A 17,691-nucleotide genomic window follows, 5' to 3' on the forward strand; every position below is an offset into this window, starting at 1 on the left:
ATAATGTTGAGGTGTCCTTCACCATGCTTCACATCCATTCCTTATCCATCTGGTGGGATGAGTCCAATAAACAAGCGCTGGTGAATAAATGATACTTTTATGAATTGTAAGTGTGAGGAGCAGGGTGTTGGAGGCTGGGTGTGGGGGGGGAGGGGGGCTGCCGGCTCAGGTTAATGAGGTGGTGTGGGAGTGTGGACTTGGTCCTGTCTGCAGTATGTGTTGATCTTGCTTTAGCCTGACGGGGATTTGTAGCCCTTAGACCACTAGTGAGACTAATTCGCCTCGGGCTGTGTATGCACTTGCGCCTCTGAGTGTGTGTGTGTGTGTGTGTGTGTGTTTGTGTGTGTGTACATATGTAAGTAAGTGTGCCTGTGCATTACAGCGAGAGGCAGTGAGTGATATTGCCCTCAGGACTACACTGGTTGAAGCTTTGCTATCTCTGTGTTTAATGTTGGCATTTGTTCGTTAAAATGCATCCCTATGTTTGCATGCATGCTCACTCCTGTGTGTGGGGGGGGTGCTTGCATGCGCTCTGTGTTTTTCAGATTTCTGTGTTGTGTTGAGTCTGACCACAAGTGTGTACACAGGGCCCCTCCTCCCCTGCTCTATTCTCATTACCATTCCACCCTTCCCTCCACCATTTTACTCGACGGCATCAAGGCCTCTCCTCTCGGTGTTTGCATTGTAAATCAGACCTGACAATAAGGCCATGATTAGATCCTACTCATATTCAAAAACACCTGATTTATTTATTCATCGTCCTCTCTTGCATGGCTTTCAAGATGCATAATATCTGACCAAGGTGACATACCCACTTCCAAATGCTATTCATTGCATTTGCAGGTCAACCTCTTCACCAACAACCTCAAACAGGGCAGATGAAATGAGATTTTGATGGGAGGGTGTGCAAATGACAGCTTCTTGGCTCCTTTTATCCCAGAGAGGCTTTGCTGCTGGTTTTCTTTTCTTTTTTTCTTTTTTTGCACTTTTATTGTCATTACACAGTACAGGTACTATGCAACAAAATGGTTTCTCTGCATTTGACCCATCCTAGTGTTAGGAGCAGTGGGCTGCCATTATGAACGGCGCCCGGGGAGCAGTGTAGGGAACGGTGCCTTGCTCAGGGACACCTCTGTAGCACTTGGTCTTGCCGGGACTTGAACTGGTGACCTTCCAGTTGCCAAGCCAAGTCCCTGGACTTCGCTACCACCGCGATGGTTCTCTCCCTCATGCATGTGTGTTATATCAGATCAGGTATCAGGTGGTTGCTTTAATCTGCCATAGTTTCTACAAAATCTTCCATTGAGTTTAAAGCTGTGATACACTGTTTCTGTTTTCATTAATGTGCCTAAGATATTACTCTTGGAAAGCTTCAGGATTCTGAGAATCAGATAGTCGATCGCTTGTCAAGTCAGAAAAGCCATGTTGTTTTTTAAAGAAACTGGTATCATAGGGGTTGTCTAATGTCTCTCAGAATTGCAGACTGCTGTCTGTGGGTGTTTCTCAATGTCGAGGAAGGCTGCTCCAGAGCCACTATTTCAAGTATACTACGTCATCGAGTGCCGCCGAAGGACTGTTCCAATGTCCAGCATACTTGGAATTCTACCGAGGCCGGCGTACTTCGTAGCGAGAAATTTCAAGGCTGCACATGTGTAGACTCCGCGGTCTTAACATCCCCACAATGCTTTGCGCACGGACCAATTTCCAAATCTTTGGCGGAAATCGCGCTCCATTTAAGGCGGGGCTTCGCATATGACGCACACCTGCACACCTGTTAGCCTGTTCCACAATTCTTCGTTTTCCGAGGCTAGGAAGGATTCTTGCCTCGCTTCTGAAGCAAGTGACTCGGAAGACATGTGCTACCAAGCAAGCGTCCTCAACATTGAGAAACACCCTGTTAATGGATTTTGAGAGGTTTTTACTAGTTTGATGAAAACAGCATTAAGAATTTAGAGTCCCTTGAGAAAAGATTGCTCGCCTTTCAATTTCAATAGCTTTATCCAGATGATGTGGACATGCACAGTTTTGGATCTCACGTTGCTGGGTTAGACTCTTATTTAATCGATCCTATTTTCCTGCAACAATACATTGCCAAGAGCAGGCTGGGTAGTGGAAAAGTGCTAGCTGGGTTAGCTCTGCTTACAGCTCTCACCCCTCTCCTCTGGATCACTCCGCCCTGGAGAAGTTCGGTCCGGTAGGTCTGGCTTGAAGGTGGAAAGACGTTGTGGAGGGTGATTTTCTCAAGGTCCGCTGTGCTTATCCAATCCCCATGGTTCCTTCTTCAAAGTTGATGATTGTATCTTTATCATAGGCTTTACATGCTCCAGTAATACACGAAAAAAAGATTTAACATTAAAGGGAACCTATCATGCAAAATGCACTTTTTGATGTCTTTTATACATAAATATGTGTCCCCGGTGTGTCGGGGAACTCACGCAGCGTCAGAAAATAAAACCCTCTCTTTTCCTCCGTACCCAAATCTCTAAAAACGGAGCTGATCCAGATTTGCGTCCGATATGACGTAATATCGGAAATTTAGGCTGGCTTTACACCCACGGCCCTATCATAAACGTTGCTATCAGAAACAATGCCTGACTGTTTTGGACGTAATATGGTTGGTGCATGTTTAGCATCGCTAACACTCAGAGCTAACCTGTACTGCACAGAGCATGTGTTTGAAGAAGCAGGAAATAAAAAGGAACTCACCTTGTGGTATAACCGGCAAGAGAGAAAGCCTTTGAGCTCCATACTGTTTCAGAGATAATCCTTGATAATCCATGATATGGCGTTTCATCACCGCAGTATCTGCCGGTAGCATCTCCCGCATGAGCTCAGCTCTATACCCCAAATCAGCACTTTTGAAACAGGAAGTGAAATGGAGGGATATGGGGCATGGCTAGAATGGGTGATCTGTTTGGTATTTTGAGCAAAAAACACTTTATAGACATGTTTTTTATATATTTTTATATATCTGAGACCTATGCTATTGCCTAAAAATAGCATGATAGGTGACCTTTAAAGAAAAAAATGAGGCAAAATGTGTTGGCGCGATTGGCAATCAATGACCAAACTACCTAATGACATTACCAACATCCTCAGCTGTATGCTAATGCTAGGCACTTAGATATGACAAAGGTTGATCTTAAACTCACTAAACATTAGCATTTTATTATGCTGATGTTAGCATTTAGCTTGACGTATTGCTATACAGCCTACAAGTTGCTTGAAGCGGTACCTCTTCCCCATCCTTTGGTAGGAGAGAGAGTAAAGCTCAAATCAGAATAACAGTGACATCAACCATCTACTTCACCAACATGGTTATTTCAGGTTTGGAGTTTGACAAGAGAGAGAGTCACATCTTTGTACACCACACGTTTGCTTTTAATCATCCGGTGCAAAACCCCTGCCAGGTCACAATCCGGAGTGCACGAAATGTTCTCTGTGACACTTCTTGTGTTGGAACCACATGGCAGATCAGGTTTTATGTCGCTTTGGTTTTGCAGCAGCATTCCTATTCCACATTTGATATAAGTTCAACCCTGTACAATAAATTCACCTTTCATACCGAAGCAGACGAGTCTTTGGACATAGTGGGGTGTGAAGGCCAGAGGCAGTGATCACATCATATGTGGCCAGAAATGACTTTTTTTTCAATGCGGTGGTAAACGGGGTGTAACTGCAGCCATGCCACAGACTCACCTTACATCAATGCAGCGCGTTCTGTCTGAGGATTGTTGGAAATTGAATGCTGAATAGAAGCTTTTCTTGCTGCACAGAATCCGATGAAAGGGTACAACTGCTCCAATCCAAATTCAAAACCCTTTGATGTTTGTTGGAATAATTTTATGCCTACTTCTCATTTTCTATTTTATGCTTGCTTTGAATTTTGATTGCGACTACAGGCACTTTTCAATTCATATGCATTATGAACTCTGTAATATTTCAAAGGCCTTTGTTGAGGAACAAACATGTCGTTTGTCCTCAAAATTAATTGTATGACTTATTGTGTTACAATAAACCTATGGCGAGTTCAGAGAGAGTAGCTCCACATGATTATCGTCTCTTTTGTCGTAGAGAGTTTGACTTTTCGTTTGATCAGATTGTCTGCTTGTGTGAGATTTTTATTTGACTGTTGAAACAAAATCTTCTTGTTTGTTGGTGTTTTTGCAGCATACTTTCATGCTGTAGTAAACATTGCATGGCATGTTTTTGTACGCATATTTGTCATTTATGGATAAACAATTGCCTGCTCAAATTTGGCGTTTGGTGGCCCATTCCTTAGAGGGATGGCGAAACTTGAGAGGCTGCCTAAAATACTGCAGTAATTGGAATTGCTTTATCTTTAGTCTCATCAATTAATGTGCAATTTTCCATTTAATCATTATCACGCTGACTGCATTTGCAATTAAAATGAGCACTGATAACAGAGAAGATGCATTTCAGCTGATACCAGTTGGAATGAGAAGAGAAACCAGGAGGCGCAATCAGTACACAAGATGACTCACAGAGACACACACACGGCACACACAGAAGTGTGAACACACACACTGCAAACATCTAGTGCTGCACTAAATACAAACATGGGAGGAAATTAAGTAAAATGAAATACCATATATATTTCCCCATATATTAACTGTCAATATATTGCATTATTTTGTTTTCTGATTTACTGGTTAATTGAAAAGATTTAATAAAAGAAACCTTGCTGTTGGCTACACCAACTGATACTGATTAATAATCAACATGCAAAACATATTTATTCATATCTACAAAATATATTGAAGATATATAGAATAATATATTGTGTTAATATATTACAATATATTGATATATAGAATAATATATTGTGTTAATATATTGCAATATATGGGATAATACATCAGTAATTGCCGCTTTCCATATATTGAGTAATATATGTAAATATATATCATATATTGGTTGTGTATATATGTGAACATACATGTACTATATATTAACATTTATATGGGGACATGTATGTACTCTATATTCAGATGTATATGGAGACATGTATGTATTATATATTCACAATTATATGGGGACATGTATGTACTATATATTCAGATTTATATGGGAACATATATGTAATATATATTCACAATTATATGGGGACATGTATGTACTATATATTCAGATTCATATGGGGACATGTATGTGCTATATATTCACAATTATATGGGGACATGTATGCACTATATATTCAGATTTATAAAAGACCATGTACGTACCATATATTCCGAACATGAGTGCAATATATGTTCACAATGAGGAGAAATGCATATTCTGATAAAAAAAAATCTTTAATTCGTTTTTTTCTATCAATGTGTAACAGTTATCAAAATACTCATTAAAAGAAGGACAAGGAAAGAATAAAAGAAAAGGCCTATAAACAACACATTATGTAATGACTCAAGACACTTTCCACGTAATTATGTAATAAAACCCACATTTTGTAATAATCTGCTGCATTCTGTAATCAACAGCCTGAACGCAATATACAATACATTTCCCTTCATTTTGTAATAAATTATTACATTTTGCAATGGTTATTACAAAATGCGTGAGTTGCCCTTTTAAAAAACTGTAATATTCATTACAGTATGTAACCATACCCAAAATTGATGTTGATATACATGTTGGCTAATGCATATGGTAACACTTGATCTAGTTTTGGCCAATGAAAGATATTCTACTGAAATATTTTTAAATTATGAGTAAGAATGATTCATGGTTGAATAAATAAATAAACAGTTGTAATGTTATTGTTTGCAACTCATTTTGTAATAACCACTGCAATATGTAATAATATATTTCAAAATGTGGTGACATGTATTACATATTTGCATTGAACTTGTTTACTACATAATGGGCAAATTATTACAAAAGGAGGTGTTATTACATAATGAAGGGAAAATGTATTACATTTTGTATAGGTATAGTTAATAAATGATGCATTGTTATTTCATACAGGGCCAAAAAGAGCAGTCTGTTATCCTATTTAACAATCTTGTTTTTTGTTTCACCTGGTGACAACTTTAAACATGAGCTGATCACTCATTAAAACAAGGTCCGGAACAGGGCCAAAAAAACAGTCTTGTACCCTATTTAATCGTCCATCTTGTTTTTTCGCTTCACCTGGTGCCTTAACTCACAAATTCTTGTGTTAATGGATTTTCTTATATCTGATGTCTTGGTCCCTGGATGGTGGTTTACTACAGCATCTGTGGAACAGAACAATTACAAATAATTAGAAGTTCACAAAAGACAGCAGGAATTATAACAATATCCATAATATCTATATTAAAGCATGGGCTGGCTTGGTGAATAATGTGGGAATGCAAATAGTGGAAGAATAGGCTTTGTACATTTTCGTCTGAGTGTGGCGCTACTGGTTGGTATATTTTATGGAATTTGGACCAAGCATCTACATCTGTAACAGTTCTGTTTAAAACTTTTTTAAATGTAATTGCATTCATCTTTAAAGGTGGGGTAGGTAAGTTTGAGAAACCGGCTCGAGATACACTTTTTGTTATATTCCATGGAATGCTCTTAACATCCCGATAGCAATGAATATCTTAAAAATCCATAAAAAAATGTCATCTGTGGAAGCCGTGGTACTGTAAAAAGTACGACCAATCATTTTAGCTGGCCCGGCTGAAATGACTGGATGGCCTACCTGCCTGTCAGCCTTCCATCTGTGCACAAACTTATCTCATGCCCTCATTGGTCATGTGCGCGTTCGTGTGTGTTGGAGGAGGGGCTCTGTAAGGAAGTGGCAGATTTTTTTCCGGCTGTGTATTTTCAAATTCTAGCGCACTCAAGCTAGTTTCTCCAAAATGACCTACCCCACCTTTAAAAGACTACTTTTATTGAATGAGAGTTTTACCTAGCACAATGAGCCTGGGGTGGTGGGAAGGGAGAACTGGGCCTCGGCATCCGCAGGAGTTGTAGTCGCCTATGAGTATTAGAATTTAGATGAACAAAGGCATAGAAAAACCCTGAAATATGTACTGACACAAAGCTACGACCCTCGATTTTGTAAGTAGTAGTAGTAAATACATACGTATATACAATATACAACAATACGCATAGTGCAATTAGCAGTACCAGTAATAAAATAACTGAATAAATAACTAAGCTGAATAGTGAATAAAGTGATATGTGAAAAGTAAAATTACAGTGAAATTAAATGACAGTGCGTTCCTCACCACTGCGATCTGGCTCCTCTGTCCTCGTGTCTTTTGGGTCTGATTCCTCACTACTGACGTCTGCCTCTCGGCTTGGGCCCTCTCTCCTTATTTCTTCTGCCTCAGTCACCACTGCTATCTGGCTCCTCTGTCCTCTTGACTTGTGGTTCTGCAGGCTTATTTCAACCTATGAATTTCAACAATGCTCCTGTAAAATATATAGATATAGTATTATGGGTCAACATTAAAATAACATAAGAGAGCAAAATGTGAAATTCCATTGACTGTAGGCTACATATTATCCACACAATTGTCAGCAGGGGCAATAACAACTAAGATGTGAACTAACTTGAATGCATTAGTCCACAACACATAGCCTAACTAATGTTAGCCTACATAGTTACTAACATCAGAACACATAGACTAACTGTGGTTACATTACTTAACTAGCTCATCATCTTCACCAGTCAGAAAATGTCCGTTAGCCGCGAGGCTAGCTTCCGCTATGTTAAACTCCATTGACTTATGCTAAAATGTTAGCGATCTAAAGGTCCGCTATTTTTGGCTGTTTTGGGTCGACTTCAGTTGACTGTAACATCGAAAATCTTCTAAATTGAATGTTCACAAAGTTGCGCACCGGTTATACACTTATACACGAGGGAACTAACATAGCTCATTTAACTAACGTTAGCTAATGTAGCTGTTGTAGTGCCGAGAGACGGGACATACGGATTAAGGAACTAGACTACTTGTAGTGTACATGCAGAATTATTTCAATTTAAAATAGTTTTAAATGCTCACACACATACCTGACTCTCGTGCTGTATTTTCCTCTCGTTTCTTTAAAATGTTCCGTTTCGAAGCACCTGATGAATGCTATCTCTTTGACAGAGCCATCATCAACAGACAGAGGCGGCAACGCACATTTGAATCTGCCAATCAGATCAATCTATTGCTGGAGAGGGGGGGGGCCCTCCCCGAAATCTGTGAGATTGATTGGTGATGATCACTGGCACGTAATGTGTCCAATGAGAACGTTAACACGTTTTAGAGAGTTATAACAAATATTTGTTTAGCGAAGACGGAGGTCAGCCACTGTCAGCCGGAAGTGGCGCATTCGATTACTGTTTGGGCTGTCTGCCGTGGATGGGCTGCATTCCACTCCAAATAGCCGGTCGGCCGTAGCCAGAATCCAAACGCAAGCTGTTTTATGGATTCTCATTTAATTTCCAAGAATATCTCAGTACTGGGTTTTTTCCAATTTAAAAATAAACATATATATTAAACAAATAGAAATAAGAAGTAAGTATATTATAGTATATTCAAAAATGAAAAAATATGTGCATATATATATATATATGCATACATATATGCATATATATATGCATATATATATATGCGTGCATATAATGCATATATATATGCGTGCATATATGCATATATATATTTTTATGTGTATATATATATGCATATTTATATATATATATGCATATATATATGTGAATATATATATGCATATTTATATATACTGTATGCATATATATATATATATATATATATATATATATATATGCGTGCATATATGCATATATATATGCGTGCATATATGTGTGTGTCTGTATATATTTATAAACTGTATATTATTTTCCATCATTTAATGGACAATGGAGTATTTGTACTTTTTTAATATATACCATCAAACATATGTTCATATATAAAGTGGGTAACTATACAAAACGAAGTGAGATAACTGTTTATGAATATCTGTTCAATTTTATGTAAACTTGTGTAACTCATGAAAGATAAATGAGTGTTTCAATAAAACTATTACATATAAAAATGTATAGTGCAGTTTTTGTTTTCATTGCAATATATTTTTTTTATATGTATCAATATATAGCCATACATGGTCCATGCATATATTGCAATATATTTAAAAATATAAGGACTACTTTCCCATATATGGAAATGTATGATCCAGTATATTGTATTATATTTACCAATATATTACAATATATTTTTGTTTCATAAGGGACAGCACACACACAGTATATGTTTTCACGCAGACAAGGTAAAACATGCAGATTTGTGACTAAAACGCCAAATTACGAATTGTCAATGAAACATAACCATCCTTTAACACCAACATGGTGGCAGCAGTGGTACATTTGGATGCCTCTCAGATGGAGACGCTCTCAGCCAGTTGTCTTGTGTCTGACGAAGAAGTCTGAGACATTGAGTCTGGCTCTCAGTGGAGGATTAGCTCAGTGGTGGGAAACTTGATGATTTGTATTGTCCTGATCAGCTGCTCATATCTCTTCCTGTGTTATAGCTAGAACCTGAAAAGAGACTTTTTATTTGATAAATCAGGGCTCAACTCACAGATGAGTGAAACTACAGGAGGAGCATCGAGCAGGTTTTTAAAGTGCTGATTGCAGCGTAAGAGTTCCTTTATGCCAGAATTAGACACACACTCATTAATGTTCCTGTGATATTCCTATGAAGTGGGTCTGGGGTATTCATTAATACATTTATAGTTAGCCCATTTATGGTATATTTACATTTGTTATGATGTTAGTTTGTATTTCCATTTATAGTATTCGCATGATCCTTTCATATTCTGGCAAAAAAGTGATTATTACAAATATTTTTCCCCAGTGGCTCGAGATATTCAGCAAACATCCTGATTTTAAAGGAATGTTGAAGTCCATTAAAAGCGCTATATTGAACTTTATAGTGTCTGTATACATCCGTTTGTCCAGGCTTACAGTTATAGGTTTATATTGGATAAAGCAGTACGGTTAGAAAGCTTTGATAAAGTTTACCCTCATATTTATCTAAACAGCCTTTCCCCCCTCAGGTCAAACTGGGAACTTACAGGACATTTTCATGCAGTGTGTACACATAGGTTATATGTAGCTTCAGGAGGGAGCACCTGCTGAGCCTAATTGCTGCGGTAGGGGGTCTGTGTGTGTGTGTGTGTGTGTGTGTGTGTGTGTGTGTGTGTGTGTGTGTGTGTGTGTGTGTGTGTGTGTGTGTGTGTGTGTGTGTGTGTGTGTGTGTGTGTGTGTGTGTGTGTGCGTGTGTGTGTGTGTGTGTGTGTGTGTGTGTGTGTGGTTACAGCGGTGTTCCACAGGGTACCGCCCTCAGCCCTGTGGGGTCCCGGCCAATAGCAATTAGCCCGCCAACAAGAGCCCTAATTAGCCCTCTTGATTGGCTCGGAGACAGCAGCACAACAACACCAGCAGCCAACACACAGAGAGGACCAAGGTGACTCCTCCAGAATGCACTGCTTTAAAGCCAGCTGTACTGTAATTAGTAAACAAGCATAGCTGTCTGTAATTGGTAAACAAGTAGTCGGGTTTGTTTGCGGTGTCATTATGAACCTGCTGGTATGTAAAGTATTTCTGTAAAAGGCTCATATGATTGAGTCTGTGTTGCTCTCTTTTCTTTCTGCTTGGTAGCATTGTCAGATCACTCAGTATTAATACATCATCCGGCTGACAGTCTGCTCTGCAATACATGCTGAGGGGGACTGAGGGGAGTCAGAAACAAGAAATAAATGAGTTAATGGAGAAGGGTGAAAGAAGTGTGAGAGGCAGGAGCGAGATGTAGCGTGAGAATCACATTATTTAATCATAGAAACACCTGCTGGCTGCTGCTGTGATAGAAATAACAATCATTCCTTTATTTCTATACACTGAATTTATTTTTTCTTCTGTTTCTTTCACAGTCTAAATGTAAAGCTATCCCATGATGCAAAATGTGTCCCCAGCACCTGCAGTGACAATGATGGCCACCCAGAGCGTTCCTCCACCATCGTACCAGGAGAGCCAACAGGTCAGAGCTTTATCAGACTCTACATCAATGCTTGAATACCAACTCAATCTCCAGAGTAAATAAATGTTAAAGGCCCAAAAAGCTATTCCTCAGGTTCATTCATTGTTTAAGTCGATTTTTGTATTTGTGTAATCTGTGCTCTGTTCATGGGATCTCATTGTGCGCCAATCAGATTCATCAATTTATGAATTTCATCTTGGGACAATTCAAACGTTTAGGCTGATTAGCATTCAGTGTTTAAACCTTATAAATAATGACTTTAACATAATTTGTTGCCTATTTAGTCATTTATTCACATATTTGTTAATGCTACAGGCATTACCTTAAATGTTAAATGTCTTCATAATCAGTATAGCATAAAAATATCGCCCAATGTTTCATAGTACCGGTAGATACTTTTTATTTTGTTAAATTATTATTATTCATTTTTTTTATCATTATTTTCATTCTGACATCAAAACAAATACAACTCGTGGTTTTCCCTTTGGGTTCTGTTAACACCCACTTTTTTCACATTAACTAATGATTAATGTGTTGAAATATTGTTAATAAATAAAATACCAATAACAGAAATCCAAATAGATTACTCACAATATGTTGGATTTTTGAGGTTTGGTGCTGTGTAAAACCATTGTTAACTCACAGAGCAAATGAACATCCATTGTATGTAACCTTGTTATACAGCTCAGGTCTCACAGATCCCAAGTGTAAGTCTCTATAGGAATATAACAATGATTTTTCATGAGGTTGAATTATATTTAATAATTAAGACATAAGTGATACATACTGTATGTCAAAGTGTGAGAATAAGAGGTCGGGCCCCAGCGTGCGGTGTTAAATACACACGTGATGCCCCCCACAGGTCAGTGAGCTGAATGTAGTGTACCTGTGGCAGGATGAGGCTGTGTGTAGCACTGCAGACTCCCCCCCCCCCCTCCTCGTCCACACCACCTCTGTCTGTTCGCCCAGAGGATTAGTGCCATGGGAGAGCTCCGAGTTGCAGTCTGTGCGCTCGGTAAATGCAAATGAGAGCTAGTTAAGTGTGAAGAAGCTAATTTATTTCCCATTTGGTGCTGGGATTAAGACTTGAAGCTTCCTCCCACCCCACCCGACTCAAAAAAAGAAATGCGTGGGGGTTGTAAGACTCATTTCCTCAGAGAGAACAAATGATAGACAAAAGTGGGGTGGAAAATAATAAAGAAGACAACGGATGGTGTTCGTGAAGCATGTCACCCCCCCCCCCGCAGCACAAATAACACCAACAGACACTCTGATGGTTCTGTGCTTCTTCAGACCAAATGTGGCTTCAGCTGTGGCCAGTTGTGAACACACATGCTAAGTTGCTAACAACTAATTGAATATTTATAATTGAATAACAATATATTGAATGTATATATTACCTAAGATTGTTCAATTATTAAATCTATCCTATCTGGGCTATTTTGCTTACCGGCTTCATTACAAGCTACATTACTGACAATGATTCATTACAGCTACATCCTCATTGGTAGTCCGTCGGCATAGGATGCATGGTGCACCTTATAGCTTATGAAAAGTGATTCAAATATGACTCAAACCCAACAAGCAGCTGCATTTTTTTCTATTTAGATGATTCATATTGACAGGAATACATAAATAGATACATTAATTGACATTCGTTCTTGATTACTTTCTTTAAATGTATGTTTCCATTTCGTTCTATATTGGTTCAGACTTAAATATCACACAGACTATAGATGGCTCGCCATGAAAGATGCTCTGATATCCTAACCTTTAGTATTCAAACAAGTTGCAAACGAATGATCCCCCTCAGGCTCCATTGTACTTTTGTTAAGTGTTAAGTAACAAATGAATGCATGTTAACTTAAGATGGGGGACATGGTAAATGATAAACCTGAGAAATGATAACAGGCTAGCTGTGTCATGGCCATGGATTTATAAAGAGAACTTGATACAGCGTCGGAGGTGAGGTCCGGTTCATTCTGACAGGCGGTACCGCAGCATCCGGACTAAAACCACCAGACTCAGGGACAGCTTCATCCCACAGGCCAGAAGACTGATACCTGAACTTTTGAAACAACATCCATAACATTAATCTGGCTGCTACTTAGAAATTATTTATCTAATATATCATATTCCAATAACCTGTAGACTCTTATTGCACTATTTCACTATTTCACTTTTTACTATTTTTCTTTTTGTATTTACTATTTACTTGCACTATTTGTTTCAGTTGTATTGTGTTGCACTACACTGTAGCTATGTTCGTATACTTACTGTTTAAGTTTTTCCGTACTGTGAAGTTAATAAAAAATAAGAAAAAGAAGAAGAAATACAATAGTCTGATTTACACAGTTGTCTCTCTGTGAGCATTTAGCTCAATCCACTGAAGTGTCTACATACAGCCTCGTGACCAGTATGGGGCTAATTGTTTTTCTTACGTACTGAGGACTGAAGCAAACATTATTTCACCCTCCTCAGTTTAAACTCTTAATCTAAAGACCAATATGAAAACAATGTGAGCAGTGAAAAAAAGAGTTGAAGGGTTAAATCATCTTGGTGTGGTTTCTGTGTCCTCAGATGACAGGCACCACTCAGCAGAACACCAAGACCCCACAGGTGCACATCCCAGCAGCCTCTGCAGCAGGAAACACCTCCGTCAGCGTGACCCTCGACCCCCAGGCCCAGCTGGAGTCTGACAAGAGGGCCGTCTACAGGTCGGTGCAATCTCCCATGAGGGCTTCATGTGTTTATTGGTCTGTTTGAGGTGAACAATGGAACCATGAAACAAAATGTTGTCTTTCAACTGGTAATCCCTTTACCTTGTGAAAAATAATTGTGACTAGTTGTCTAGTTTGGTAATGTGCACCATTGTGCCCTCAAGTTTTCCTTCACTTTTTCATTTGAAATATTATATTTTCTCTTTATCCCCATGCAGGCTTTGGCAAATTGTCCCAAATTGACTTGATGTGCTTCTTGGCCACAAAAACAAGTGTTGCTTAAATATGTTGCATCTAACTAACCATGACTTAAAAGCTTCTGGAAATCAGACTTGAAGGGTGCCTGCTTGAATGTTCTCTTAGTGTTGTTCATAAAGCAAAGAGCACCTTCAGTACATGCTTTCACTCATCAGAGGCGAGCAGGAGCACCCTCATTTCCTGTACTTTGAATGTATTACATTTCTCTGAGTGACAACCTGTGCAGTGTATTCTGGGATAGGGATTACCACTCTCTTAGGGTGAGTAAATTGAACAGTTATTTCAATTTTCACCCCTGTTTATTGAAGGCAGTGTGGAATTTCTCAGAATAATCCTCATGCAGTATCAGTGCCTTTAAGTACTTTCAGAACAATGTGTAGCATGCTCTGATTAAAAGCATGGGGAAATGTTCTCTGATCATTTTCACACTGTGTAGATAAGCCTTTTGTGTTTTTTGTCTTTTGTCACCCTTATTTTAGGATGTTTACAGATCGCCCTACAGACATTGGTTCCAAATTATATTTGTACTACCCATGTAGAAGCCCTTGAAGGCACCACCTTCTGAGGTGTAGAAAATAAGCAAGAAAATCACTGCTGGGTGAAACCAAACACTAGTAAAAAACACCTCACTCCTCTCTCAGCGTATCACTAGAATATTGATGCATCCTTATAATGAGCTTGTATTATCTATTTATGAAGTAAATTATTCAAAATACAGACATTTTTTATCGAGCCAGTGTAGGAAGCAAATCAACAGCTTACTACATTTGTTGAGTGGAAAGAGACACGAGCTGTCCTGCTGCAGCCGTCCCGTAGTGATGACACCACAGACTATGGTGGGTGTGTCCCTGCTCCTCTGGCCCCCCCGCAGGTCTCTACCACTGCTGTGTGAGGAGGAGCAGGCCCCCCCCGCTCAGGCCCCCCCGCTCAGGCCTGAGGCGAGCTGCCGTAAAGTCCCATCAGCTCCTCTGAGATCCATGCTGCCTTTGATGTGAGCAGCCATGTCTGCAGCAGCTCCGGGTGCTAGTGTGTGTGTGCACGTGCGTGCGTGCGTGCGTATGTATGTGTGTGTCTCTGGATCTTTCCTTCTCATCCTTCCCCATCCCAACACAGGAAAGCAAGAACAGCGGAGAGAATATATTATGTTCTTAGTGCTAATGACTTTATTAGCTGCTTGATTGGAGTGCCTGTATACGGATCTGAGCATCCTCTCATTGGTGTGTTAATGAATGTAAAACTGTTTAAACATGCACAGTAGAAGAGGACTGTGTGGTGTGCGGTGGAAGAATTGAGCTTCAACACACAGGAGGACAACACACACATGTACAGTATGAGATGAGATGAGAAGAAAGGCCTCACCCTCATGTGTCAGTCAGTCCGGACAAGGTTAGCTTAGCTTCGGAATCAGAATACCTTTATTAGCTTAGCATCTACACTGAAAGCAAACAGCTAGCCATGCCTCGTCCTGAGTATAATGAAAATATCATCTAAAGATGACTTTTTAGATGATATTATAAATGTTAAATCCAAATCATTTGTCTAATCAAAACAAAAATAACAATTGATGTCAGGCAAATGGCTGCCCTCCAGCATCTCTGCTTCTTACATCATTTGTTACGGATCGACTGTAGATAATATCACCAATAGCGATCTTGTATATACCGATACACATTACATTGTATTATCTTTTTATAACTTTTTCAATATCATTGTCAACATTATTTTCAATATCATGCTCAATTTTACTTTTCTATTTGAATTTACTTTTATTGTTATTCGTTCAAGCACTGGAGCTAATATATAATATAAAAAAATAAATAACGTAACGTAAGTAACATAACGGCAGCAGTTTAACTGAATTAAGCTCCTATTTATTTTGACTGGATTCCCAATGATTTACATTTCAAAGACAGACCCTTCTGTATGTCCAAGTTATTATTATTTTTCTGAATAACCTCAGCATACCCTGCTTTTCTTGAACTCTGTTAGCACTAATATATCAATTAGAAAATTCATTCATTCTCACTCCAGCTCTGCAGGAAGGATTGATTACATTACATGACATTACATTGCATTTAGCTGACGCATTCAGTGCATTCGACCAAGAAGATACAAACTTGAAGAAAACAGAATCATATAAGTACATCAGGTTTCATAGAGCCAAAACATTTCAAGTGCTACTCAACTAGCTTTAGATAAGCCAGTCCTTTGTCAGTAAGTGCTTTGTTAGTAATTGTATTGCTCGAAGTAGAGTCGAAAGAGATGAGTTTTCAGTCTGCACCAGAAGATGTGTAAGCTTTCTGCTGTCCTGATGTCAATGGGCAGCTCATTCCACCATTTTGGAGCCAGGATAGCAAACCCACGTGTTTTTGCTGATGGGAACTTGGGTCCCCCTCGCAGTGCGGGTGCAGCGAGCCGTTTGGCCGATGCAGAGCGGAGTGCACGTGCTGGGGTGTATGGTTTAACCATGTCCTGGATGTAGGAAGGGCCAGATCCATTCACAGCATGGTACGCTAGTACCAGTGTCTTGAAGTGGATTCTAGCAGTTACAGGAAGCCAGTGAGGGAGCGGAGGAGCGGTGTGGTGTGGGAACATTTAGGAAGGTTGAAGACCAGACGAGCTGCTGCATTCTGGATGAGCTGCAGAGGTCGGATGGCACATGCAGGTAGACCAGCCAGGAGGGAGTTGCAGTAGTCTAGGCGTGAGATGACGAGAGCCTGGACCAGAACCTGCGTCGCTTTCTGGGTCAGGAGGGGACGTATCCTCCTGATGTTGTAAAGAGTGTATCTGCAGCAGCGGGTTGTAGCAGCGATGTTTGCAGTGAAGGACAGTTTGTTATCTAGGGTCACACCCAGATTCCTTGCAGTCTTAGTCGGGGAAACAACAGAGGGGCCGAAGTTGATTGTTAAGTCAAGAGTGGGACACTCTTTTCCTGGAAGAAAAAGCAGTTCAGTCTTGTCAAGGTTGAGCTTGAGGTGGTGAGCAGACATCCACTGAGAGATGTCTGCTAGACAAGCAGAGATACGTGCGACGACCTGGGTCTCTGAGCGGGGAAAAGACTAAATTAATTGAGTGTCGTCAGCGTAGCAGTGGTATGAAAAACCATGCGGGCTAATGACTGATCCGAGCGAGTTTGTGTACAGAGAGAAGAGGAGGGGACCGAGGACAGAGCCCTTGGTGAAATTGATGTTTCACTTCTTACTTCGCAATCCATCACATTTTCCAAAATTGGATGAATCCTTTTAAACCCTTTGATATTAAGCGGTGAAACTCTGATACATATTCCCCAAATAGTATATTTGCAAATATAACTGATGTACTATATGGTTAATTTGTCTGCATATAACATTGAACTACCTTTACAAAAAGATGGAGGTCCAGCTATGAGTTTTTGCATTAACAGAAAAATGAGTTTACAACAGAGAACATTTAAACAACTTACTTTCAGTACAGATTATTATTGGGCTCATCCCTTCTAAAACACTATCAGATAGTTCAATTATTAGTTATTTTTACGGAATTGCTGAAAGAGGTTATCCCACAATTTAGCTATTAATTAAATAGTTCCAGGATCCACATTGTTTTTGTTTAACAGGCTAGCTGCATATTACCAGTGTCTTTATGTGACACCACAGGATGAAAGTGAAACAAAATGCAACTGGAGTTAC

The 17,691-nt window shown here is 39.5% G+C and overlaps 1 protein-coding gene across 1 annotated transcript in view; it reads left to right on the forward strand.

Annotated features, from left to right (window-relative positions):
- Positions 1–17,691, forward strand: part of pknox2 (pbx/knotted 1 homeobox 2) — a 118,554-nt gene that overhangs the window by 67,927 nt on the left and 32,936 nt on the right. The window contains exons 2-3 of the mRNA XM_034117241.1: positions 10,939–11,045; positions 13,626–13,762. Coding sequence (XP_033973132.1) covers positions 10,959–11,045; positions 13,626–13,762 — 224 coding nt within the window. The 5' untranslated portion in view covers positions 10,939–10,958. The remainder of the gene's footprint in view (positions 1–10,938; positions 11,046–13,625; positions 13,763–17,691) is intronic.

Source organism: Trematomus bernacchii, unplaced genomic scaffold (genome assembly GCF_902827165.1).
Source record: "Trematomus bernacchii unplaced genomic scaffold, fTreBer1.1, whole genome shotgun sequence".
Taxonomy (NCBI): domain Eukaryota; kingdom Metazoa; phylum Chordata; class Actinopteri; order Perciformes; family Nototheniidae; genus Trematomus; species Trematomus bernacchii.